Here is a 26,288-nt window from a genome sequence, read left to right as displayed (position 1 = left end):
ACATTTTTCCTTTAATTTATTTATTGGATGAAAATAAATTCAACTTAATTGGTAGAGATTTTTCTATGGTCTCGGGACAAATGTGCAACTAAAAAAACAAAAAATACTCCAAATATTATTCACCTTTCCTTTTCTTGGATATACTACATTTGTTTAAGTTATTCTAATCTTAGGTCACTATTAATCTTTCAATAATTAGCTTTAATTAAAACCGATGAGGTTTCTTCCAACTTGAGGTACCGACTCTCTCTTTCACAAATCTTTGATTCAATTTTCTTTTTTGTTGGTGTGGAAATTAAATTGTTTGGGAAAAAATATTAGAATTTCATATTTTAGCAGTGGGTTTACTTCTAGATTATACTAACATCTTTTTTTCTTTTTTTTAGATGATTAAATAACTTTAAATTTAAAGGTCGTCCCTTAGGTATTAACCTCTAAATCGTTTGGCCAACGTATAGACACTTTAATATTTTTACTTTTTAGTAGTGGCCGTGATGTATCACTTAGAACTTGTGGTGGGGAACGAAAAGGTGTCGGATATGGAGGAGGAATTGATGAATGCTCTCTCTATTTCTACCTCGTCTTTGAAGTTCAGTTTTTAGAAAATATGATCATAAAAAATGTAGAAATTTATTTCTTATAATATGGTTTTTGACTTTTTGTACATTACAATCTACTTTGCACTTTTCCTCATTCCAAAAGGACAACTTTTTGGAACACAGAAAATCTTATTAATTAAAAGATACTAAATTATTATAAAATGATGGATTATATAGTAATTTAATGAAAAAATTAAATATGTGATTGATTAGGTATATAGGTTTGTGTTAAAATGACAACACCTGACACCGTGACACCACATATATAACAATATTAAAAACGCTACACAGCAATCTATAGATTGTTGTATAGTGTGTCGGATATTGTTGGCCAAGAAAAATTATTGTAAAGTGTATGTCATATTGTTGGCCGTCTTTTTTAGGGGGTTTTTTTGCCACGTGGCAGCCTATTATTCGTCCACGTGTACAAATGATTGACTAGAAATGATGGTATGGTGTTATTTTAAGAGGTAGTGGCACCTTAACACTCCCCTTAGGTATATATCAAAACAACTTTATTGAAGTAGCAAAACATATGCTCCAAGTGATATTTTTCATAGCCAAATATACTGCCTAAATGATATTTTTCGTAGTCAAACGTTCTATCACATACTCTATCCGTCCCTGAAAAAGTATAAATGTGGTTCGACACGGATACGAGACAAATAGATAGAAAAAGTTTTTAAAGTAATTATTAGTGGAAAATTGATCTCATTTTATTAGAGTGAAAAGAGTTTTCAAAATTTGAATGTTCATACGAAATTGTCTAAAAAGGAAAGAGTCCATATTTTTCATGGACGGAGTGAGTAATATATTTCATAAACCACTTTGATCTTAATTTCACCAAAATTCAAGATTATAAAACAATTTCGAAAAATATCAAATAGTAATCATTTTTCAAAAAGTTGATAAAATTGACCGAACTATCAAAAATTTTCTGTACAAAGTCAAACTAAGACAATTGAGAAAAATATTAAAGAGAAGATCATTTTCAAAAAAATTTGAGATTGACAAAAAATTAACCAAACTTCATAATTTATCCTTAGTAAATACTCCAAAAAACTCGATACTACATGATCTGCACTGAATAATAATAGCACTGCATTACACAGAGAAAAGAAATTCAGAATCCTGACTAAATTATGCAAATGTAAACATTATGCTACATCCTAATAATAACACCGTCTCCTACAAACAAATGAGCTCTATTCTAAAATAACAAAAACCTAAGAAATAAAACAATTAAAGATCAAATCAGCAGAACTTCCAGTGGTTGTTGCAGTTTACACAGGTGACAAACGTAGTCATGGGCTCATCCGCACTCCTCGTCTGCATCTGATAGTAAGTGCATTCCTTCTTCTTGCACCGCCCGCATCTGAACTCGTTTGTGCTAGCTTTCGGTGCAGCTGCTCGTTCACTGTTGAACATCGCCTTCTGCTTTATCACTTCGTTCTCCATCTGCCTTGCATCGCTAGCCATTTGCTCAGGCGTCAGTTCTAGAATCTCTGGTGGCGAGAACTCCCCAGTCAGGACTTTCCTCCGGAAATCCGGGTTGTTTGGATCCTTGATGTTGAACATCACCGACCTGTACTTGAACCTGTGCGGGCCGTTGGACTTGCCCCAATTCACAAACATGGCAGTCTCCACTTGAACAGCAACTCGGTTTGGGTCGTGTTGATCAATGCTTTGTTTCAAATCCGCATCAGCCTCACCATATACTTTGCACAGCGCTTCCGCGAGAATTTCCCGGAGTTTGTCCCTCATTGGGTCTTTGCAGGATACAGGAGACGACAGTTTTGGTGGTGGTTTTTGCACTGAAGAACTGGATTTCTGGACTTCGACTTTCTCAATTTTAGCGCTGGAGGAACTTCCCGCCTTCACGGACTTATCATAATTGTCCACCATCAATTTCTTAGGCGCTGGAGAGTTTTCAGATTTCATTGAGTTTGTCCTCTGGAAATTCTTCGCCTCATCAGCTTCTGAATGAGACTCGGATTTCACGGAATTGCCATTTTCACTATTGCCATTCTTCTTGTTTTTCCCTGTTTCTTTGACAATTATGGCTTTCCAAACCTCAACCACATCAGAAGCCAGCGCTCTGATCTTATCGCTTCTATGTCTAGTCAACATGCGAAGACGTTTACCCACCTGAAATAAGTTTAATAATGTAAGGGAATAAAACTAGATATCAATACCAAATAAACAACAAGATCCTATGATGCTCTAACATCTAATCAGTTGCTAAGGGAGTAATATTGCTCAATCAATAGGTTGGAACCAGACAGCGCAGAATCACCAACTTCACTATAATCTGCTGTAGATGTGTGCAAGTAAAACTGAGAGCAATTCACACCAATGTACCAAATGCATCAAGAAAGAAGTACACAAACAAAGTACTAGTACATATGCAGGCGAGTAACTTGCATTTAGGGTTTCGATTCTGTGTTAATTCTGTTTTGGGGTTATTGATGCTCGAAACTTAATGGGTATAAAGTCTAAGCTTTAATTTAAAGTTGTGGTTTTTATGAAGCCCTTAAGGAACTAAAAAATTCAAGAATGAAATGAGGGAGTGCACTTACTTAACAGACTATTCTCTCCCAATCTAGAACTCTACCCTGCCTCTCTCACTCGATCCCACGCTTTACTCTCTGTCACACTCATACACCATTATCCTATACCTCTCTGTTGACTCACTCAACCAATCAACTTAGACCCAGTTATGATTTTTACATGTTTCAAGTTTTCATGTGTTTCATTATATTTGCGAAGAGTTTCATGTGTTCTTAAGATTTACACCTTGGCCTTATGTCTCAGAACGCCTTGAGGATTGAAAACGCCTTTCAACCCCTGTGTAAAATCTCTAATTAATGACAAACCTCTAAAAATAGTCACGTGCCCACCAGAAAGTTTTGCGTAGGATGATTATGATTCCACCCATGGACAATAGTTAAATCAACTTTTCAGATATGACTATATTGCAAGGAAACTGCCTATTGAAACGTGGTTTGTATGGTTGATTAGTTATAGCCTATAGGATATTTGAAAGGAAGGCTCCGTGTGCTGCAAACATTATGCAATTTTAAAAAACTCAAAACATGACCAAGACATACTCTATATGTTGTCACGGAAAAAAAACTTACACTAGCGGACATAGGTGTATGGGTTGAGTAAGGAAATCAAGGTATGAAGGCAGTCAAAGCAATAAATGTATTGTATTTGTACCCTCTCATATTTTACCAATTCTTGAATCATAATGGAATAAATCAGGTCACACTAGGCAAGTTTTTTCTTATTACTGAATTTTGCCACATGGAAATGGAAATAGTCATTAAATTTATCCTTCCATCATAAAACTTGGCCCAAAAGATTACATAAGTAGGCCACCTTTATGTTTTAACTAATTGAACGTATCTTGTCAAATTAGGTAGTGAATTGGAAAGATATTGCCATCAGAGAAATATCAGGTACGATAGTATAACAATCACAATGATGTCTAGATTCATCTTACACGTGATTAGAGGCACTACATTCTTAAGTCAAATTGATATAATCTTGTAACATTCACAATCCGAATCCAGGTCCACAGGTCACCTGGGGGTAACACGTTTGAGTGCTGTCCATGTTTGAAGACTAATAATAAAGAAAACTAACCACATTTACACATGCAATTTGGGTGGATTTGAGTTTTCAAAGCAATTTGAATGGGACTAGATTAACAACACAGGATTCCAGGTAATAAAACAAAAACCCACACAGAAACACATCCGGCACGATAATTCGTATATATACCTTTGCATTGACATGATAATCACAACATGAAATAGAACATTACCAAATACATAAAAATCGTTAAAATACCTGCGTGGATACAAGGACTTGATAATTAATAGGGAACTTCTTGAGTTGATTTAATGCATCGACACATCGATCCACCTCCGCGGGAGAGTTCTCAGCCCCATCCGCAGCTTTCTTCACCGACTCGAAAAGCTCAGTCAGCTCCTTCTCCATTGTTCCTATCTATCAGATGTCAAACAGAAACCATATCAAATTGTTTTTCTATAAAATCAAATTAAAAAAAATCAGACAATCGTTTCAACAAACAAAAAAATAAATGATAAATTACATAAAATTCACACATAAAAGAGCATTCTAGGGTTAGGTAACAATGTCAATATATCAATTTAAAATTTTCGAATTCCGCGAATAAGCTAATTATAAAGAGAGATAAGAATCCGTTCCTGCAAATCACCAGAGTCCGTTTCCATTCCAATTTTCGTTGTTTACGAAACAAATGGGACAAAAAAACGGCACCTATTTTCCTAGACAAAAGAGATTTACAGCGAGTAACGGAAGTAGGAAGAGCACCTGAATACAAATTGGCACCTAGACCTCGCCGGAGACGGCGTCGATAGCAAATTTCGTAGGCGGTACCTACGTAAATTGATGGAGCAGCCTCTTGACAATGTTAGAGCGACGAAGATGTGTTGAATAATGATGAAGCGGTTGATGATATTGATAACAGAAAGAATTTCAGTCTGACCGCGATATTGGGCTTGGGCCGACCTACTAGGTCTTATTTTTTCTTTCAATAATGGGCCTATATTTAATCTTACTACCTCCTCCAAACGTAGTTGGAGTTTCTTTTCACCACACAATTTAAAAATTTTATATATTAAAGATTAAAGTGGAATGAATAAAGTAAAAGAGGAAATAAAGAAAAAGAGATTAATAAAGAGTAAAGTATGAGAGTTTTTTAAAATTTTTGTCAGAAAAAAAATGACTTAACTATCTTGGATAATGGATTAATCCAAAAAAGAATATGACTCAACACCTTGAGACGAATAGAGTACCTCTTTTCTTTTATTTTAATCACATTTATTACATCTTGCCTTTAATTTATTTATTAGATGAAAAAATTCAACTTAATCAGTAAAGATTTTTCTCCAATCAAAATAGATTGGTGGTTTAAGTCGTTATGGTCCCGGGACAAATGTGCAACTAAAAAAACAAAAGTACTCCAAATATTTATTGACCTTTGCTTTTCTTGGATATATATTTTTTTTTAGTTCTAATCTTAGGTCACTATTAATCTTTCAATAATTAGATTTAATTACAACCGATGAGGTATCTTCCAACTTAAGATTATAGTAACATCTTTACTTTATTACTCTTTTTTATAGTGATTAATAATTTAATAGAGCTAAATGAGAAGATGCTACTATTTGCATAAAACTATTTTAAAATATTAAACAACGTGCTTTAAAGAAATGAGAGTTATTTTACAGTTAGAGCTTATGGATAGTTGATGTGGCCGTGATGGCCTAGAACTTGAGATTTTAGCACCTAAATGCTAATATTGCCAAAATAACTCAACAATATGATGAAATCCTTAGTATACCAAAGCACACAATGAGGGCAAGAAATGAGAGAGAGAAATCAATAGCTTGTGCAAATTAATCCAAAAAAACAAGTACAATGTAGTAGCTTTTACTGGGAAAAGCATGATTACATAAAATCATTATTATTATTTCATAATCTCTGCTCAGAGTTGCATCAGAAAATCATTACAAAAAGGTTGGATGTGAGATCAAACTTCATTTCTCTTCAGGTGCAGGTTTCTCAAAAAATGTCTTCCTAATCCAGTCAAAAGGCTGCTCAAATCCCAAAAACCAAGGAAACCAAGGAAAATACGATCACATTGATCAGAACTTACAGATGAGTATGTCAAAGAAATCATATATTTATTCAATTAAAAAAACATAGATGTAAATCTTCACATCTTGTACATGCCGGACTGGCAACTATAGGCACAACAGATTTCCAAAACCAGATAACTACTTGGTTATGTAGGATATGTAGCAACACAAATTTGATCACAATTTTTCCAGTCCAAATTGAAGTTTTTCAAACAAATTGGTCTCATGAGATTCATCATTCACGCATTTACACTTTAGTCCAATTCCGGCCAGAAACATGACAAAATCACCATGAACATGTTATGTGCTTGCTAATTTAAGTAGAATTAGTAGCACATTGTCAAGAAATTTATCAGATAATGCAACAGAAGGACTGAAAGTAACTATGATTTCTCCCAAGAGGCTAACTATTGGCAATAGTTGAAACAACAGTGACAAAAGTGTAAGTAAACAAACAATATCGTGTTAAGATAATTTATTACAAACACATCATGCTGCAGATGGTTGCTTTTACATATAATTAAAACTTCAAATGGAATTACTTACTGATGGGTGTGTAGAACACTAGTTGTGACAAGTGGCCTGGTAATTTTTAAAGAAGTCGTCTATAAGAGCTGGACATGATATTTTTCTTCTATCATTCAAAATTTATAAATCACAACTGGTTTACCCTACTACTAAAGATGCCAATGATCTTAACTCAGAGCTTACAAGGCAGACTTGAGATACACTTTAAAGACTAAGTTCACGTTCAAACCCCGCCACTACATGCAGTCAAGGGTTAATCAAAACAAAGAGAACCAATTGACACTGAGAAGTAACAAACTGAAGAAACGGTCTCATGTCATGACCAGTAAGATATATTTGTGTGGGAGTATACCACAACAAGCATACTCTTTCATCAATGGTCAATTGGCATTTTGGTTTGCATATTACACTTTAGATAACATCATCAGACTCATTGAAATGTACAGACCAGGTAATGAACTATGCACTACTTTTACCAATACAAATCAGCATATGTACTTGGCAGTTACACAAAAGGATTTAAAGATATGTAGAAGTGAAATACATCAAACCGTCTTGTATGGACTTATTCCTGGACCTCAACAGTAGAACGGATATACTTCTTATGTACAGGGAACGGTAGAACAGACATTAGGATAAAACGAAATGGTAGATTAAAATAGGGAAGCTTGTTCAGCTTACTACATATTGAAAGCCTAAAGATGATAACTACCCAAAAAATTTTAACATATTTCATGCTCTATATTTTACAAAAAAAGATCTGTCTATTCACACATGCCTTCCTTATTATTTTCATAGTCCGTGCTCACATTTCATTTTTGCATCTAAATGAAGGATGGCTAAGAAGTCGTAAAAATTTTATACTCATAGCATAGGAGACAAATTAAAGCTAATTCAATTTTCTACATCCACGGATATGAGTAGATGTAAAGCATGAGGATCGAGATCTAATTCAAACAAAAAATAACACAAACGACTAAATACTAACACGCGATTACACCTTCTCCATAATAAATCACGCAAGTACAGGATTAACCAAGAAATCGACCAGTCGCATATCGTAGATCACAAAAAAACAGGGAAATTGAAATATTGGTACCTGAACAAGGTAGATAGCGGCGGCCCCGGCGGTGACGCCCCAAAGAGCGGCGGCCTGTACATCGGTGGGGTGGAGGCGGGGACGGAGAGCCTTGGCCAGACCCGATACTGCAGCTGGTGGCGCCATAATCGAAGAATGAGAAAACCCTAGATCGATTGAACTATCAAATTGAGATGGAATGTTGAAGCGCAAAAGCGGCAATAGAAAATGGAGTTTATATTCAATGGAATAAACTTAACTAGGTCGTCTCTCAACCATTTCCCCAAAAAAATATGATAATATACTAAAAATAATTTATTCTACATGACTGTTATTATGAAAAATAATAGTAGTACATTAGTTGGTTCTAAATTTACTACTAATTTTAGAATAATCGCAAAATTTAAATCAAATAAAAAAATCGTAGTTTAATATTTAGATTGATACTCAATTAAATCATGAGTAAACTTACTATAAATTCATCAATATTTCCAATCATTAAAATTGGAATGGAACTTTTGGTTGCATTTATGGCAAATAATTGATTCATAAAAGTCGACATAATAAATAAGACAGATTTCGATCACAATCATCTTACAAAGGAAATGAACGTATAAAACCAGTGAATCCATCTACCGCAAAATTTCCTACACATAGTTTGATGGAAGGTCTCATGTTGAGCTCGACATTTGGTTGCTCTTACTCTCAGGAGTTTGAGCCGTTTTGATCGGTTTCCGGCCTTTGTGTGGGCCCCCGATGATGCCAAACATCTCGAACTGCCTCTGCCTTGCCCTCGCCCTCTCCTTCTCCTCTTCCGACTTAGAAGAGTAGCAATACGGGCAGCAGACTCCGTACTCCCATTCTGGAGCTTCCATGTCCGCATCACTCACCGGTTTCTTGCATCCGTAGCAGAGTTTGTAAGTCCCCTGCACCAGTCCATGCTCAACAGACACTCGTTTATCAAACACGAAACATTCTCCCTCCCACAGGCTCTTGTCCTTGGGGACTTCCTCGAGATATTTCAAGATTCCACCTCGTAGATGATAGACCTGGAGCATTTTACCTCGAGTCAGAAAGACCTAGTAACCTGCTAGATCATTGTATTTCAAGAATATCGATATTTAACCTCTTTGAATCCTCGGCTCAGGAGGAAGCTCGAGGCTTTCTCACACCGGATCCCACCAGTACAGTACATAGCCACCCGGGGCATCTTCTTCGCCGTTTGCTCATCTATGGTCTGTTCTGAATCAGCTAGGCATACGGCATCATCTGGTTCGTTTAGTTTGAAACTGCCATCCACCCACGTTGGGAACTCTCTGAATGCAGTTGTACAGGGATCAACTGCTCGCTTGAACTTCCCTATTCTGGTTTCATAATCATTGCGTACATCTATCACCACCTGGATAGTGCAAATTTATGCAAAAGAAAAGATCGAGTTGTGAGAGATTGATGCATAAAAGAGCAGAAATATGTATTACTATGGCGGAGTCGAAACTACAAAATGCTAGGAACCAACTTCATCTGCAACAACTTACACAACGAAGAATAATTTACCAACTATTATTACATTCAATAGATAATACTCGAGGGTGAATTAAGACCACAGCTGATAACTGGACAATCTTTTTGGGTGATCTCTACTGCTCCACAAAGGCCAACGTTTGGTCATTTACATCTTAACAATTAGGTTTGACGAAATATGAACATGTTTGGACCAGGGGCACAACTCCAAACTACAGACAATTGGTGATAAATGATAATACTTGGTATGATGTCACAATTATATACTCTGGCAAGGAAAATCATCGCAACCAAGTTAACCATACTACTAAACATGCAATAAAGATATTACCGTATCTGGATCACTGATCAAGTTATTCCACTCCACGGGGCTCACATAGGTACCAACTCTCTCAGTTGGTGATACAGAAGGCATTCCTAGCGTGACTATCTGCAAACAATGAGCAAAAAGTTGTAGCTAGCTTCTAGTAAAAGTTTTTTTTGAATAACAATTAACAAGCAAATATTTGGTCACCTCTTTTTTCAGCTTGACCCTCACATGATCCCATCTGAAGGGAGCATCTTCCCCGGCAGCGAGAGGAGAACTCTCCATATGTCCGTGGTGAATAGCTTCTTCCTCGGGACTCACAGGGGACTCAATGCACCTCAGCCCCTTTAATCGTTCATCAGCCTGGATGAAATTAAGCACTTCTTCCACGGAATCACAGGTTCCGCATATGCTTCCGTTGATCCCTTCCGGTGCAAGTATTATGCCCCCTGACACACGCTGAGGGCATCAGCTTAGTGAGGCATGAATCAATAAAAGGATATTTCCATTATACAGGTAACTCCAAATACGCCACGGGCAAAAACCTTGCGTGCCTGTGTCGAGTGGGGTGCTAAAGCATCCATAAAGGACATGGACGATCTAACATTTTTATCGAAGTCACTATGCCTAGATAGCTCATTGCACAATCAGCTTCTTCATAAAAAACCACTTGACAACATTTTATGTTGTAAAATGGTAGGCAGTGAGATCACACAGATTCAAGGAAAAAATTAACTTACAACGCTAACTAACTAATAGCTAGCAACACGAGACTTATTTTGATCTTCGACATATCAATATAACAATCAAACACATGGAATAACTTGTACACATAGCATGAATTATCCACTATCCTCAAAATTGGGTACACATATAGTTAGTATCTTCTCCACCTATCCTCCCCCAATTAACCCCAGCAAGGGTTTCACAAACGTGCATTCGATTCAACACATTGAAGAACTCAGTATTTTAGCAATTAAAGTTCAAAGAGCACATGAATCACATTGAAAAAACTCAAATCCCGCGTCTCAGTAGTCTATAAAAAGCAAAACGCCCTAACAAGAGGGAGAGGGAGATTCTACCAGCCGCTCACAGAGCTCTTTCAGCGGCTTCCGTAAATCAGCATGGTCCGGGAAATCAGCAAACTTGTAGAACGAAACCACCACCAATGGACACTCCAAGCCTTCTGCAGCGGCTGCGGCAGTCGCGCCAATTGAGAAGCTTCTAGTAGCGAAGCTTTGAGAGAGATGGATAGTAGGCGAGGGGAAAGGGGGTTGAGCAGAATCAGGAAAATGAGGAAAATTTGTAGATTTGGAGGGTAATTCGGAATTGGATTTAGTCATGGCGAGAGCAGGATTTGGGTTAATTGAAGAGGTGGAAGAAGATGAAGATAGCATTCTGAGCGCCGCCGCGGAAGCAGTTCTTTTGTTGAAGATGAGAGAGTGAGAATGTATCCAAACATGGTGTCCTATTAAAACCATTCTATTGTTTGGTGATTACAATTTGCAGCCATGGATGGATATATAATAGTCGCGTTTTGGTGATTCCCCTTTGCTAGTATATCGCGTTTTGGTGATTCCCTTTTTTACTAGTGGAATTGTAGTGCATTAGTGTTAAGCAATTCATTGGGCCCATTTAAGCTAATTTAGCCCAATTAACTTACTTATAGTTGACCCAATTATCGGTTTATCAAACCATCTCCGGGTCAAAGCCCAACTGATAAGAAGCCCATTTAACCTTTTATTAGTATTATGTTTACAACCCTAAATACATGCCACGTCTTCTTCTTTCTCCTTCTGTGAATGTACTACTTCTTCACTTTTTTTATGAACACATTTTCAAAACACAACCAACATTAGACATCGATGCGATTTTGAAAATATTTTGCATTTGTAGTAAACTAGCATATAAATCATGGTGCATCTTCAAATAGAATGATCTTATGACAATTATATTTCTATTTTCTTGACTTAAGTTAACGACACTTAACGTGGAATTGATAAAAGTCATTATAGTACTACTACATAACGGTTTTTAAGGGCATTCTAGAATGTAGATAACGGTTTATCAAGGGTGTTGTACTTTGGGGTACCAAAATGGGTCTCACTGAATTAGTTGTCGCCTTTTAGCTTATGTCACTTCATTAATCATGTTACAAATTCCATTCATTAACTAGAGAAGAAATTGTTCAATTAGTAGTTAGTGCTATCGACCTGTAGTATTGATGGCATGTTGCTAGATTAGTAGCTAGTAGCGGTAAGACGACAAAGTTGTGCAATAACTAGTTGCTACCATAGTTATTTTTGTCTAATGAGTTGCAACTATATTCACAGATATTACTCCCTCCATCCCAAATAATTCGACCCAATATTCCATTTCGGGTCGTCCCACATAATTTGTACCATTTCACTTTTACCATTTTTGGTAGTGGACCTCATATTCCACTAACTCATTCCTACTCACATTTTATTATAAAACTAATACTTTAAAAGTAGGACCCACATTCCACCAACTTTTTCAACTCATTTTCATTAGATTTCTTAAAACCCGTGTCGGGTCAAAGTGTCCCAAATTATCTGGGACGGATGGAGTATTATGAATGAATAGTGTAAGCGGCTTAAAATCATCTTAAATGGACTCATCAAATTTGTTGTGACAGAATAGAGCAATTGTGTAATCGAGACAAACAAAAACATAAAGAGACACAGAATATACGTGGTTCACCAACGTTGTGTTGGCTACGTCCACGGGCAGAAACGGTGAACTAATGTTATTCAGATTATTTTCAGATTACAGAGTTTTGTGCTCTACTCCTATATAAATAGGCACACAGAGACCCCCATTCGGCTAGATAGGCAAACTATACATATTCAAGTCATACTAACAAAATCGACATATAATAACATATCAATAGTACTATAAAAAATGGATCAACTCATTCCCCACGAAGTACTAATGAAGTAAAGCAAACGTAAACAACCATTTCAGGAACTTTATCAAAATCTCAATAAAAACTGTACAAAATTTAATTACTAGTGCACACAACTTCCATTTAGGAAGGCCAACATTATTACACCCCAATGTAATAATATTTCGTATGTACTATACACTAGGGGGAGAAAGAAAACAAAAAAGCTCAATACATTTAATCAAAATACTTGAAATTATGTATGTCGCAAAGCTGATCAACTTCCATATCAAGCCCATGCAAAGTAGCAGATTCGACTTCATCTTGGTAGGGGGCCCACACTAGCTCGTAGTCGAGCCCAGTGATGTCGTGCCACGGGTCCTCCAACGTAGATTTGGCCTCGTTTGACACGTCCTCGCTCACACACTCCTCGCGTTTCACCGATGAGACAACCAAGGGTTTTTTGGTGGCATTATTGCAAAATTGGCCATGTTTGTCTTGTTCGGATGGGTTGCTTGTCTGAAAGCTGATCAGGTTCGGGTCAATTGGGTCGGAATCCACCATGAGTGGAGGGGCCCTTAGTGTCTCATTGCATGTGTGGTGGTTCAAGTATGTGGTCTGGTACATGACTTCATCCCCTTTGATTCTTTGCACTTGCTTTAGAGCTTTGCAGCCTTCTTTCTTGTGGGTGCACCTGAAGTAGCTCCTGGTACAACACAAAGAAACATAAAATCAACTCTCATGATTGTGGAAGAAAAACTAGAAATGTCAAGATCAAGAAATGGAAACTAATCTTGAAGAATTTTCAATCCCTATTAATTGTCAACTTGTTATCTCATTTCATTTGATGGTAGTGTATTAATTATAGTTTACTTCTTTTTCAGCAAATGAATTAATAAATCAATGGATGATGATGCAAAGAAGCTAGAAGGCATGCATAATGCTGTGTGCACAAGTTGCACTATTATGGTACACACAATTATATGGAGTACATATATACATAAATGAAAGCTATTTATTCATTAGAATTTCTTTCATCCACATGAATCTATGATTAAAATGAAGATATATTTGCTTTATATAAGAGGGAAAAGAAAAAAGAGATTTGAAGAATTAATTACCTTGGATATTCGGCACCAAAGATGGCCTTCTGTCCATATTTTCTCCAAGCATAATTATCTTCCATAGATGGAGATAGCTTTTCCCATGAATCTGAGGTCCTTCTGAATCCAACATATAAATCGTTAATCTTCCAATAGAATATGATAATCAAACAGATCAATCATCATGGATAACTTTTTTGGGTAGGTACAGGGTAAAAAAATCTAGTGAAAAGTGGCAAAAAAGCAGAAAAGCAAACACCGACCTCTATTATTGTTGTTTTCTAGTATCAAGTTGCTAACACTATTCATGAATGAGTCACTCATCAAGACAGCAAGACATCAAGTTGATGATCTACACAATCAACGTCACACACACACACACATATATATAGATATAGATTAATAAAATTTTTAGATTACTTATACACATTAACACTTTGATTAGTAGAGTTTAGTAAAAAAAAAAAAAGAGATTTTATGGTGTTCATTAATTATGGCTCACGCCAATCCAGCTCAAAAAATTGAAAATAATTAAATAAATTACAATAAATATCAACCCTAAAATTAGAACTAAACCAAAATGTATACTAAACACGTTATTAGGTAATTATTGGTCGTATTATTCCAAGATCGATGAGTTATTTATTCTATCAGAGTATACCTAAATAAATAAATAAATAATTTATTATCCTCACCTCCGTTTGTAGCAGCCCCGCCGGTCTTTGACCGCGCGCTTCTTCTTGCTGCCGGAGTCGCCGGAGGAGGCGGAGGCGGCGCCGTCAGCGGCGGGGATCTGGTCGGAGGTGCAGGAGCTGAGCTCGGAGAGAGAATCGGAGAAAGATCTGTAGATTTGGAAGGCGAGCTTCTCCGCAGAAACCGGTCCGCGATCTTGGACCGGTTCGCGGAGAAGGGTTTGAAGCTGGACCGCAATCTCCTTCCCCTTAACCAGCTTCACCATAGCATTTCTCTTCCTTGCATGAAAATTATCGAAACTCAAACTATCCATTTTCTCTCTCTATCTATATATGTTTCACGCAGAGTGCGTGTTGTGGTGTGTTTGCGGTTTGTGCTATTTTTGTGTAAGAAGGCTTAAAAAGGGGGGTTGGGTTAATTTGGAGGAAGGAGAGAGGAAGCGAGGTGGAAAAAACCCTCGAAATATCAAGGGTTTGGATATATATAAAATGATGGAAAAAAATGGAGTGACGTCATTGTGGTGACGTCATGTGGTGACGTTGGGGTGGAAGTGATCTGTTTTTGCGGGTTAGGGATTGGCGTTTGGGAGTGTCGGCTGAGGAGTGTCCATCATGGCCGTTGAGGGCAGCTGTGGGCACTCAATCAACGGTGGAGATGTGGCGTGTCGGGATTGGTGTAATTAAATGCTTCAAATAATGTACAAGGAAATTGGGTAGGTTTGAAATTTATTACCGCATCCTTTTTTGTGTAATTTCATGTGTGACCGGACTCACTTATCCAAAAATAATGTGCATCCTTTTTTACACTTGTACTCCGATATTAGTTTTTAAAAAGAATTAGTAGTAGTAAAGTAAATAGAATAGGTTTTTCTTTTCTTTTTTATTATTGTAAAGAAGAATGACACAGATAGTTTGAAATTGTCCAAAATAGCATACGACTCAAGTAATCGGAAAGAAGAGATATATAGTTTTCCCTCCATTCCAGCTCAAGTGGTTGATTTCTTTTTTGCCGTTGTTTTGCATAAATGATAGTAATAAATAGTTAAAATAGAGAGAAAAATAATATTCTCTCTGTCCCATTAAAAATTAAACGTTTTCCTTTTTTGGTTGTCTCATTAAAGATGAAACGTTTCCTAAAATGTAAACAACTCTATCTCTACTTTTTCATCTCTCTTACTTTACTCTCTATTCATTAACTCACAAAACAAAACTACATAAAATCTCGTGCCGATTCCCAAATGTTTCATTTTAAGTGGGACGGAGGGAGTATAAAAGAGAGTTGTATCTACATTATTCTCTTACTTATTTTCCTTTTTCACCATTTTAACTGTTTATTATCATTTTCCCAAAACACGTGCCGAGAAGCAGTCAATCACTTGAGATGGGATAGAGGGAGTAGCAAGATTTAATTATCTTTTGGATTCTTAATGCATCCTTTTTTGTGTGTAATTGCATGTGTAATAGGAGTAGTCTGTCTTAAAATTACTACTATAAGATTTAATTATTGTTTGGGTAGGTTTGAATTTTCTTACTCATCCTAATTTGCGTTATTATATTATTGCATATTTGCATTTGTACACACTATATAGTATTCTAGAATTTTATGAAAATTATACTACTGTCCATGAGAGTTTGACACAGTTTACCATTTTGATCCGTTCCTGAAAGTTTGATATATTTCACTTTTTACTAATTTTGGTAGTGGACCGCATATTCCACTAACTCATTCTTACTCACATTTTATTATAAATTAATATTTTAAAAATAGGAGCCACATGCCACCAATTTTTTAACTCACTTTTTATTATATTTCTTAAAACTCGTATCGGGTGATAACGTGTCAAATGTATAACTAGAAAAGATTGCACGATGATTAAAATAAATACTCTCTCCATGACTCCATTATTATAAGTGAATCATCATTTTTTTCAGTAATCGGCAAAAGGGTACGTATCACTTTCTTTATTTTGTCCTTTCTTGCACCCACATATAGTTTATCCTTCATTTACTCAAAACACTTTTATCATATGATTATTTTTTAGTGAAATTTACGCTGAACTCAGTAATATGCTTATATAATGAACGGAGGGAGTAGGAGTAACTAATTTATGGAATAAAGTAATTAAAATAGGACTCATTAAGATTCGGACATTGATGTTAAGAAAAGAGTAATAATAATGAAATCGGGAGAGAAGATTATTTAATCAGTTGATAGTATATTTACAAAAAAAAATAAAAAATAAGAGAGATAAAGATTCAAGTAATAATTGAAGTAGAGGAAATGAAGAAAAAACAAGTGGTGTAAATAATGACTATTGAGTTATTTGCAATGTATAGTAGTGAATTTATACTATTTAGACAGTGACTTGTCAAAATATTGCGGCGTCCAAATAAGAAAAGTGATTTGGGACGAAGTGAATTGGGTTATTTGTGATGCAGTAAATTCTATTTTAAATAGTAGGGCGTCGCATAAAAAGTTAAACCTATTGGTTTGGGAGTATTGAATTATTTGGGACGTAGACTATTTTAAAATAAATCTAAATAGCAAAGATAACTTTTTGTTGATATTGTATTGGACAAGAAAGTTAATGAGAGGAAAAATCATTTTAATTAATAAAGTACTTAAAAGAAAGTAAAATAAACAAGTGAGCCAATATGACATGTGACGTAATAGGGATTGAGTGACTATCAAATTTGATAAATATTTTCTCATTTTAAGCATTAAAAAAACATAAAATTAAAATATTAAAGAGCAAGTCGTCTATATTGCATAGTTAAAGATCAATTTACGTCTATATCTATACCTGGTCGACGTGAGTTAAAAGATAAAATATATAGTGTAAAATTATTATTTAATTTTTCTATATTAATATTATTTTTCATTTTTAGTGGATACTATTACTCACTCAAATTAATTCTAATAATGCAAGTACCACCCACCCATGTATCTTGTGCGTTCCTTAAAAGGTGCATGCTCTCTTCCACTTGCACAAGTTGGATCGCTATGGGCAGCCTAACCACATGCTACTATAAATTGTATTTTTATTTTTTTATTGTTTGATCATGAATACTCCACGATGTTGTATTCAAGCTAATGTTGTATGTGATGCTCACCTCAAGATGTTTGCACGATATATTTCTTTTATATGGTAATGACATTATTACGCACAAAAAAACTAACAGCAGATGAGATACGTATCAACAATATTAGTAATGCACACACATGAAATAAAAGAAGCCAAATTAACCGAGGAGCATCCCCGGCTAAGGCACCACTAAAAGCAGCAACGATGAATCACATCGAAAGACTCAAAATTAAAGAATGAAGCCAATTCACAAATAGATAGCACGCGCGTATCACAAATGAGTACTACACGACATCTAAACAAAAGATGAAGACATACATAAGTCAGTAAATCCACAATCAATAGAGTCGTGGAAATATTTTTTAGATGTGTATATTTACATGAAGATTCTGTAAATTACTACTCCACTGTATGTGAAGCAAATGTGAGGAGCTCGGATGAATTTAAATATTATGAAAAAATTTAACTATAAGCTACTTAGTTTAGTATATGTAGGGACTATGGAGTAGTCATCTAGTTGACTAGTTCGATAAACAAACCAATCACGAAATATTGGACAGATTGTCTTAAGTAGTGCTTAACCGGTCTCATTAGTACAGCTAATCCTTTGCACAACTTGCTGCCTAGCTAGTTTATAGAAATGCTAGTGGCATTTATGACTTAAAAACTAAACCTTGGATAAATAATCAGAAGATTATACTGGTATTTGATAAGTGGATTGTTTTTCAATTACATCTTTCATCTTTAAAACTACTTAAATTACCTCTGCCAATAAAATATATTTTGTGTGTTTAATTTTGCGATGAATAACGTGATACCATCAACACATTTTTCTGATGCATGGTACCCATAATATTTGGTACAGTAATACACTAATACTATTGTTGCGGGTGTTTTTAAGGAACCGACACGACTAGATTCAGAAAGTTCGATAAAAATATGTGGATCTCTATGTGATTACGTGATAGCATGCTCTATTTATCAAAAAAACAACTTTCAGATAGCTACATCCCCATATGAAATACGGAGATTAAACTCTTATTTTCGTAACTAATTGGTAATTAGACTAGTGGTTGATGCTCAAATTAACTTCCCATTATCGTTGAGATCTATGAAATAACTTGTGGCATAAGGAATTGGATGAGATGAACAACTTCAAAACAAACATGATGTCAATAGCGTATCTAGGTGGAAACAAGGGGCTACAATTGTATCCCCAAAAATCATAATATTAACATAGTTTTCAGTATTGATTTATATAAATATATTTGGTCCTGTGGCAAATTGCTAGTCATTTCTGTCCAGTGAGCCGTGTTCATTTCCTAAGAGGCGCGAAGTAAAACCTTTTCTATATTTATTCTCTTTTTCATGTTTTTTTCATTTATGTTTGTATTCCTTTTGTACTCCTATTTCCTTTTTCTAAATATTAGATTATACTATAAGTTTTATTTATTTTTTTCATATTACGCTACTATTTTTTTAATTGCTTTGGTTTTTTATATTATACCCTATTAATGCTATATTTTATCATTTATGTAATATTATTTGTAGTAAAACTCATACTTCAAATAAAAATATTCTTACTTTTTTAATTGCTTTGTTTTTTATATTATACTCTATTATTTTTATTATTTTATATAATATTATTTTTAATACAACTCGTAACTCAAATAAAAATTCTTGGTATTTACAATTATATTTATATTTAATATAATTTTATTTATAACGTGAGTAATTATTTGTTATACAATTCGTATCCGCAAATCATAAATCCTGGATCCGCCCGTGCGTGATGCAACAATATAACATTTGTATGTTAGCTTCACTTTCTTACTATGCCTTTAGGGGCTTATTGTCGTATATGTTTAGATGTTGGTTGGGGTTTCTGCTTTGTTATTGGTTCGTTGATGGGATTCCCTCTTTTACTTCTATTAGTGTTTAGATTTTTACTTTTATACTATATGGTTTACTAGTGGGATTATATGTAGAGTCCAACATCTTAGTTTTCTATCTTTTTAGCTATTTTGTTTGAACTTCTAATTAATCATTTGATATGATGTTAACATTTTTTATTGTCAAAAAGTACGAGTTTAAACAATTGATTAAGCTAATTAATTTATGTATGAACAATGGAGTAATCCTTACCCACTTGACTACTTCCATAAACCAATGACGAAACAATATTAGTAGGAAAATTGTCTTAATAGTATTAATTAGTGCTTGTCCAGTCTCATAAATACAGCTAATCCTAGAACAACTTGGTATAGGCTTATTATAGCTAGTTTATTGTAGGGCTAGTGGCATTAATGCCTTAAATATTCCGTAATATAAATATCAGAAGACTACTATTCGATGTGATTTATTAATTTGAAATTAATCTCAATTTATTATTGAAGCATGAAGGCTAGCTTTTGGAAGGACGTTTACAAATTTCTTAAATAACAAATTGTCCGATTGTTACAGTCATAATTATAAATATCCATTACAGGCAGCCTTATCACGGCAATTAAATGAGCCTTGTATAGTAATTAGTAGGGTTAATCTGCTTTTCATTTTGTTTGTTCTCTTATCAATTTTGATGAACTATTTATAAAAGTAAATGATTCCATAATTTATAACTATATGGAGTATATAGTGTTCCACTCTGATCCCTGTTAAAAGAAATAACAAGTTTTCTTTTCTCAAAATCATTTCAACATCACTAACTTGAGATTGTTATGCGATTTCTTTAGGCAACTCGATCCATTCATTTTAGTCTCAAATCAATCATAATTTTGTTATAGGAGCATCATTCCAATTTTCTTATTTATTAAATATGTAGATCATTATAAATTCAAAATAAAATGGCTAAAATTTCCTTAATCTTATCCTGAATTATATAAGTCAGATTCATAAATTATACTACTAGTGTTTAACTTCTAAAATTATTTAAGCAGAAATTTTAAATTATACTCCCTCCGTCCCACTTAAAATGCAACATTTGGGAAATGGCACAAGATTTTATGTAGTGTTGTTTTGTGAGTTAATGATGAGAGAGTAAAGTAAGAGAGATGAAAAAGTAGAGATAGAGTTGTTTCTATTTTAGGAAACGTTTCATTTTTAATGGGACAACCAAAAAAGGAAAACGTTTCATTTTTAATGAGACAGAAAGAGTATAATATAACTTCCTAAATTAAATGAGCGAAATTTCAAAAAAAAATTTCATAGGGAGCTTAATCATGAATCATGATTCGTACGTTGGCGCTTTTAGTAATTGGGTTTGTGGTCCAATATTTACAAAAAAAAAATGTGACCAATAGGAAAAATAGGGCTCTACGCTAGGGCCATGTTCCACCTCTACCGATGTTACCTAATATCGTACTGTACTTATTAAATTGTTTCAAAACTTTTACCAACACTACAAAAATCTCGCGAAATAGCAACGGACATTTCCGCTACTAAACGCTCAAATTCCGTTGCTAAAACTCATTAGCTACGGATTAGTAGCGGATCTAATCTGCTACAAAACACCTCGCTGCCAAGATGCTTGTAGCGAACAAAATCCGTTACTAAACCTTAGCAACGGATTTCCAGCAGACAACATCCGCTATAAAATCCTGATGTCAAAACCGATCAAAAAGCAATCAGGTTTAGCAACGGATAATTCCGTTGCTAATAGTGGCGGATCAGTAACAGAAGCTGACAGCCAAAAGTAGCAGCAGATTATTCCGCTACTAATTATTTTTTATTAATTTTTTTTTAAATATTGCTATTCCGCTAGTAATTTTAAATTCACGTTACAGCTCAAATATTTTGTCGCTTACCCTGTTACGACATCCTATTTACAACAATGTAACAACTCAACAAATAAATAACAGCAAAACTTTGTAGGCAAAAATAATGATAGATATACTAATAAATATTTTGCAAATTACATGAAGTTTGATATAGTCATAACCTAATTAGATTATAGTTAATAATGAACTACAAAGTACGGGAAAACTCATAGTTGAGCCTCCAAAACTCTTGCTATATCCGGTGCCGTCTATCTGGCTCAGAATATCTAACCTTCCTTGCAAGATCTGAAGATTTAATCACGTTGGGATCCTTCCAGTGTTCTAGTAACCCTTTCCACATATCTTCTGACACGTAACCTGGCCTTCCTCTATTACTATATCTCATCCTTTTTAAGGAGGTAATGAACGATGAGAATCTAGTTGCAGCTCTCTTAGTCCAAAGGGTATGAACCTCTTGTTCCCATGCATCGGGCCAAAAATAAACTTTCTGTAGGAAAATGAAATAGTTAAAAATAATTAAGCAAAACAAGTTTCTTTGTTACCAAACTAAAACTTACTCGAAATTCCTCAAAGTACAGCTTCTTAACATTATCGGGGGTACGAGCCCAAGTAAACCCCGTTATATTTGGGATGTGATGAAAAGTTGTTGTTATCTCCCTTGACATTGAACTAGGGATTATTAGTTTCCTATAACATTTGGATATTAGTTAATATATAATAAAATGAAGCTTAATTAATAATCAATAATCAATAAATAAAACAAACCCAGCGTGCGGATCCCTTTCAAATTTTATCCTCGCATCAGGCACCATGAGCTCATCATCTTCCACTATAACGACATTCTCAGAAGATGTCATCGCAGGGATACCTTGGTTGGTTGATCCCGCGCGAGTGGACTCACTAGTTGGAGTATGACCATGACGACGGCGATGCATATCTGAAACCTGAGATCCAAGTACATGTTAGTATATTTTAATATCAAATCAGTTTGTCAAATATTAGCACATCACTTACATAAGAAACATAAGAAAAAGAAATACGAGAAAGAAAAAGAGCATTCGGCTGGAAGTGTGGTCTAATTTGAACATCTATAAATGACTATTCTCCTCTTTTGTTTCCTTCATTTTGGAAGTTTTGTTCCAACAGCTCAGTGGGGACCATTTATGTTAACAACAACCATATTTTTAATGAATTTTTATGATGTTATTTGGTTTGGTAAATAAATTGACTTTCTGTTTATTTATCAAAGATACATGGTTTGGAGAATAAATAGGCATTTTGTTCTTAACATGGCTTCCTCACGTTACTTAACACAAAGAATGATAACAAATGCAGTCATTACAAAATTCCTAAACAATAATTCGATCATCATATTAATTCCTAGTCGATAAGGATGCACATAGAACAAACTCTTCGAACACATAATTTAGCATACGTAAAACAGAAGTAATCAACGTTCAAATACATGCTTAATTCACAATGTTACATCAAAGCCACACAATCACCTCACTTCACAGCAAATTGGGTCGGTGAAGCCGACAAGGCTCCACCCCAAGCCTAGCCACCATCTACACCCTAAAGCATGATCCGATAAATAACATACTCAGCGCCATGAAAACAAAAAAGCATAATGAATCAAGGATAAAGATACTAACCTCCAATTACCTCTTCTCTCTACTTGGTGCAGCTCTAAAATGTCTCACAATGACTTAGTAAAGCTCTGTTAATTTTAAAACACACACGCACATATTAGCCAAAGGTTGACTTTCCATTAGCAAACAAACAATAAAAACAATTACTTGACGTTATAACATTACCGATTACTCTAATGTAAACGCGTCAGTGTTTTCCATGCAATGAGGACAAGCTAATCTCCCAGCAGTACTCCATCCAGACAACATCGAATATGCTGGAAAATCGCTGATAGTCCACAATAACATTGCTCGCATTTGAAAATTTTGCTTCAAGGAAATATCATAGGTAGGCACACCCACTTCCCACAGCTGTTTCAGTTCATCTATTAATGGTTGTAGAAAAACATCCAACTTATCTTTAGGATTACGTGGTCCGGGAACTAACACTGTGAGGAACATAAAATGTTCCTTCATACATAGCCAAGGAGGAAGATTGTAAGGTGTTAAAATAACTAGCCACAAGGAATACTGCTTCCCTGATTGGCCAAACGGTTGAAAGCCATCCGTTGAAAGTCCTAGTCGCACATTACGACTATCTGAAGCAAATTCGGGAAATAGGTTGTTAATATGCTTCCACGCTGGAGAGTCTGCTGGATGTCGCATAACTCCATCATCTGTACATGAAGAATGCCAACGCATTTCTTCAGCCGTGGCTTTTGATGCATATAGTCTCTGCAGTCGAGGAGTAAGAGGAAAATAATACATTTTTGCTTTAGCCACCTGTTTTTTTTGTCCAGTTATAGAACCAACATTTTGGTCATGAAAGCGTGATTCGCCACAATATCTACATCTTTGTAACAAACTATCGTGTTGCCAAAAAATCATACAATTATTTGGACAACAATCAATCTTTTCAACGGGTAATCCTATGCCACGCAATAATTTTTTCGTGTTATAAAAGCTATTCGGCAATAAATCATCATCACTTGGAAACCCTTCTTTGATCAGTTCTGTGACTCGATCATAACACCTCTCAGGCCAGTGATACTCTGCTTTCAAACTCATTAGTCGAACCACATATGACAACTGTGAATGTTTCTTGCAACCAGGCCATAACTCATTATCAGCAGCATTTAGCATATCATATAGTTTTTGCGCATCAGGATTTGGTGGCTCATCTGTGTTCTCATTGTTAAAATGAGGACCAGCAGCATCTAAAACCATCGTATGATAGGTGCTTGGTGCTTCGTAATTTATTCCCATACTAGAATTCCCAGTTGGTTGGCTTGATGTTTCACCTTGGAACCTCCATATATGGTAATTCTTTACAAAACCAAACTTAGAAACATGAAATCGAACTTCATCTGTCGGTTTATATCGCTTATTATCACACTTTTTACATGGACACCTAATTTTATCATTATCCATATACGCTGGTTTACTACTTGCAAATTTAATGAAATTTTCAAGCCCTTCTAAAAACGCTGGGTTAAGACCAATGTCAGGAAGGTACCGCCTGTACATCCACTCTCGATTTGAAGTCATAACTAAATTCCTAAACAATAATTCGAGCATCATATTAATTCCTAGTTGATAAGGTAGGCACATAGTACAAACTCTTCAAACACATAATTTAGCATACGTAAAACGGAAGGAATCAACATTCAAACACATGCTTAACGGAAGGAATCAACATTCAAACACATGCTTAATTCACAATGTAACATCAAAGCCACACAATCACCTCACTTCACAGCAAATTGGGTCGGTGAAGCCGACAAGGCTCCACCCCAAGCCTAGCCACCATCTACACCCTAAAGCATGCTTCTATAAACAATATACTCAATGACATGACCACCATTTAGGTCATGGTACAAAATAGCATAATGAATCAAGATAAAGATACTAACCTGCAATTATCTCTTCTCTCTGCTTGGTGCAGCTCTAAAATGTCTCACAGTGACTTAGTAAAGCCCTGTTAAATTTAAAAAATAAAAAACATCACACACATATTAGCCAAAGGTTGAATTTCCATTAGCCAACAAACAATAAAAATAATTACTTGATGTTATAACAATACAAATTATAAACAAACTAAGCATCGGACTCTGAATTAATGTCCAATCAATTAAAAAGATAAACTCACAAAGGGTAAACTTTAAATGTAAGATATAAAGAGACAAAGTATTGTAGGTCTGCTTTCTCGTGAAATTCAAAATGGAAGGGCCAATGCAAAAAAGGTATTAAAAACTTTATAAATTTACAAATTATATGCAATAAATTTTACTACAATGAACTGTGCTATATAATCAAGATCATGGAATGAATTTGTGATGGAATATTCTTAAATTTGGTGGAAAATTGTATAAGTTAAAGAAACAAAATCGTGACCTTTGGAATTCAAGAATGTTCAAGTTCTAAACCCCTAATGAACTCTTCTAAATTGAAATTCCCCACTAGAATTGATCGAGCATCAACTAGAACCCTTTTGCCATACATTATAGAATTGGTGCTTCTCTTTAGTCCTATTCAAATTATGAGGGAATACCACACCCACAATTAAGCAAGTAATTAATTGGTCAGGAGAAGTCTGTATTAGGCAAAAATTAGATGAGCACTGCTGGAGTAGAGAGAGATAGAGAGAGGAAGAGAGAAAACCGTGAGAGAGGCGGCGACGTCGAGGAGGCGGCGGCGGCGACGGCGGCGAAAGAGGCGGTGGCGTGGGAAGCAGCGTGGGAGGAGAGGGTTGAGTCGTGAGTTGTGTTGTGTTAGTTGAAACTTGAGTGATTAATATTACTTAATTACTTAATAAATCTAATGATGTGCAACTAAAAAATTAATTTGCACCCATCTTTTAATTACGTTGAAAACATATCAATAAATTACATAAAAAATAATTTATGTGCAACTCTTACAAAATCATCAAATAATTAAGGATAGTTTGCTTTTAAATATACAAATTTTCAACAGTTTCTAGTTTTTTTCCCGAACTTTTTTCCCGAACTTTTTTCCCGAACTTGTATTCAATCTGAATACATTTCAATTTTTCTTATATTTTCCTAAAAAATATTTTTTCTTTAAATTAAAGTTGATGTGAACGTTGGAAGTACCAACGTGGCAAAAAGTTGTAGGTATTTAAGCTGAAAAATATACGATCTTTCGAAGTTTTCGAGAATTTCATCCGAACTTTGAAATTTTTTTATTTATTTTCTAACTATGGATATTTTCTAAATCATGATTATGTTCTAACACTTTCTAAATTTAGGCATGAATATTAATTTTATATTTATTAAAATTTATGGAGAGTAAATTTTTTCGAACAATATTCTCATTGCCATTTTTAAAATCACATCATTTAAT

At 34.9% G+C, this 26,288-nt stretch overlaps 3 protein-coding genes and 1 long non-coding RNA gene across 5 annotated transcripts; all 4 read right to left on the bottom strand.

Moving 5' to 3' along the window:
- Positions 1–1,678: 1,678 nt before the first annotated feature.
- On the bottom strand, positions 1,679–5,108 carry LOC125202025 (transcription elongation factor TFIIS-like). The gene is made up of 3 exons (XM_048100336.1): positions 4,965–5,108; positions 4,458–4,616; positions 1,679–2,747 (listed from the first exon to the last, which is right to left on the bottom strand). The coding sequence occupies exons 2-3, from the start codon at positions 4,605–4,607 to the stop codon at positions 1,854–1,856; spliced, it is 1,044 nt and encodes a 347-aa protein (XP_047956293.1). The 5' UTR covers positions 4,608–4,616; positions 4,965–5,108; the 3' UTR covers positions 1,679–1,853.
- A 914-nt stretch (positions 5,109–6,022) lies between these two features.
- LOC125224182 lies at positions 6,023–8,178 on the bottom strand. Its single transcript, XR_007176843.1, has 2 exons — positions 7,923–8,178; positions 6,023–6,250 (listed from the first exon to the last, which is right to left on the bottom strand). It is a non-coding gene; the product is annotated as an uncharacterized LOC125224182 (long non-coding RNA).
- A 268-nt stretch (positions 8,179–8,446) lies between these two features.
- Positions 8,447–11,210, bottom strand: LOC125200639 (rhodanese-like domain-containing protein 7). Its single transcript, XM_048098334.1, has 5 exons — positions 10,812–11,210; positions 9,937–10,188; positions 9,754–9,852; positions 9,028–9,300; positions 8,447–8,950 (listed from the first exon to the last, which is right to left on the bottom strand). The coding sequence occupies exons 1-5, from the start codon at positions 11,208–11,210 to the stop codon at positions 8,573–8,575; spliced, it is 1,401 nt and encodes a 466-aa protein (XP_047954291.1). The 3' UTR covers positions 8,447–8,572.
- A 1,491-nt stretch (positions 11,211–12,701) lies between these two features.
- LOC125206945 (WRKY DNA-binding transcription factor 70-like) lies at positions 12,702–14,880 on the bottom strand. Of its 2 annotated transcripts, none has more exons than XM_048106166.1 (3): positions 14,436–14,880; positions 13,759–13,857; positions 12,702–13,343 (listed from the first exon to the last, which is right to left on the bottom strand). In XM_048106166.1, exons 1-3 carry the CDS (start codon positions 14,744–14,746, stop codon positions 12,875–12,877), a joined length of 879 nt encoding a protein of 292 aa, XP_047962123.1. In that variant the 5' UTR covers positions 14,747–14,880; the 3' UTR covers positions 12,702–12,874. The 2 variants fall into 2 exon arrangements, with proteins under 2 accessions (XP_047962123.1, XP_047962117.1); XM_048106160.1 differs by having other exon boundaries at positions 13,759–13,860; positions 14,436–14,879.
- Between the last annotated feature and the right edge of the window lie 11,408 nt (positions 14,881–26,288).

This window comes from Salvia hispanica, chromosome 1 (assembly GCF_023119035.1).
Source record: "Salvia hispanica cultivar TCC Black 2014 chromosome 1, UniMelb_Shisp_WGS_1.0, whole genome shotgun sequence".
Taxonomy (NCBI): Eukaryota; Viridiplantae; Streptophyta; class Magnoliopsida; order Lamiales; family Lamiaceae; genus Salvia; species Salvia hispanica.
This window is presented reverse-complemented; position numbering and strand designations above follow the sequence as displayed.

Excerpts from the sequence above, each read along its gene's own strand:
- LOC125202025 (XM_048100336.1), bottom strand. The coding sequence starts at position 4,607 with ATGGAGAAGGAGCTGACTGAGCTTTTCGAGTCGGTGAAGAAAGCTGCG. Across the intron at positions 2,748-4,457 it reads AAGTCCTTGTATCCACGCAG|GTGGGTAAACGTCTTCGCAT; the intron begins GTATTTTAACGA and ends AACTTATTTCAG.
- LOC125200639 (XM_048098334.1), bottom strand. The coding sequence starts at position 11,210 with ATGGTTTTAATAGGACACCATGTTTGGATACATTCTCACTCTCTCATC. Across the intron at positions 9,853-9,936 it reads GGGTCAAGCTGAAAAAAGAG|ATAGTCACGCTAGGAATGCC; the intron begins GTGACCAAATAT and ends CATTGTTTGCAG. Across the intron at positions 8,951-9,027 it reads TGAGCCGAGGATTCAAAGAG|GTCTATCATCTACGAGGTGG; the intron begins GTTAAATATCGA and ends AAAATGCTCCAG.
- LOC125206945 (XM_048106160.1), bottom strand. The coding sequence starts at position 14,746 with ATGGATAGTTTGAGTTTCGATAATTTTCATGCAAGGAAGAGAAATGCT. Across the intron at positions 13,861-14,435 it reads CGGGGCTGCTACAAACGGAG|AAGGACCTCAGATTCATGGG; the intron begins GTGAGGATAATA and ends TGTTGGATTCAG. Across the intron at positions 13,344-13,758 it reads TTTGGTGCCGAATATCCAAG|GAGCTACTTCAGGTGCACCC; the intron begins GTAATTAATTCT and ends GTGTTGTACCAG.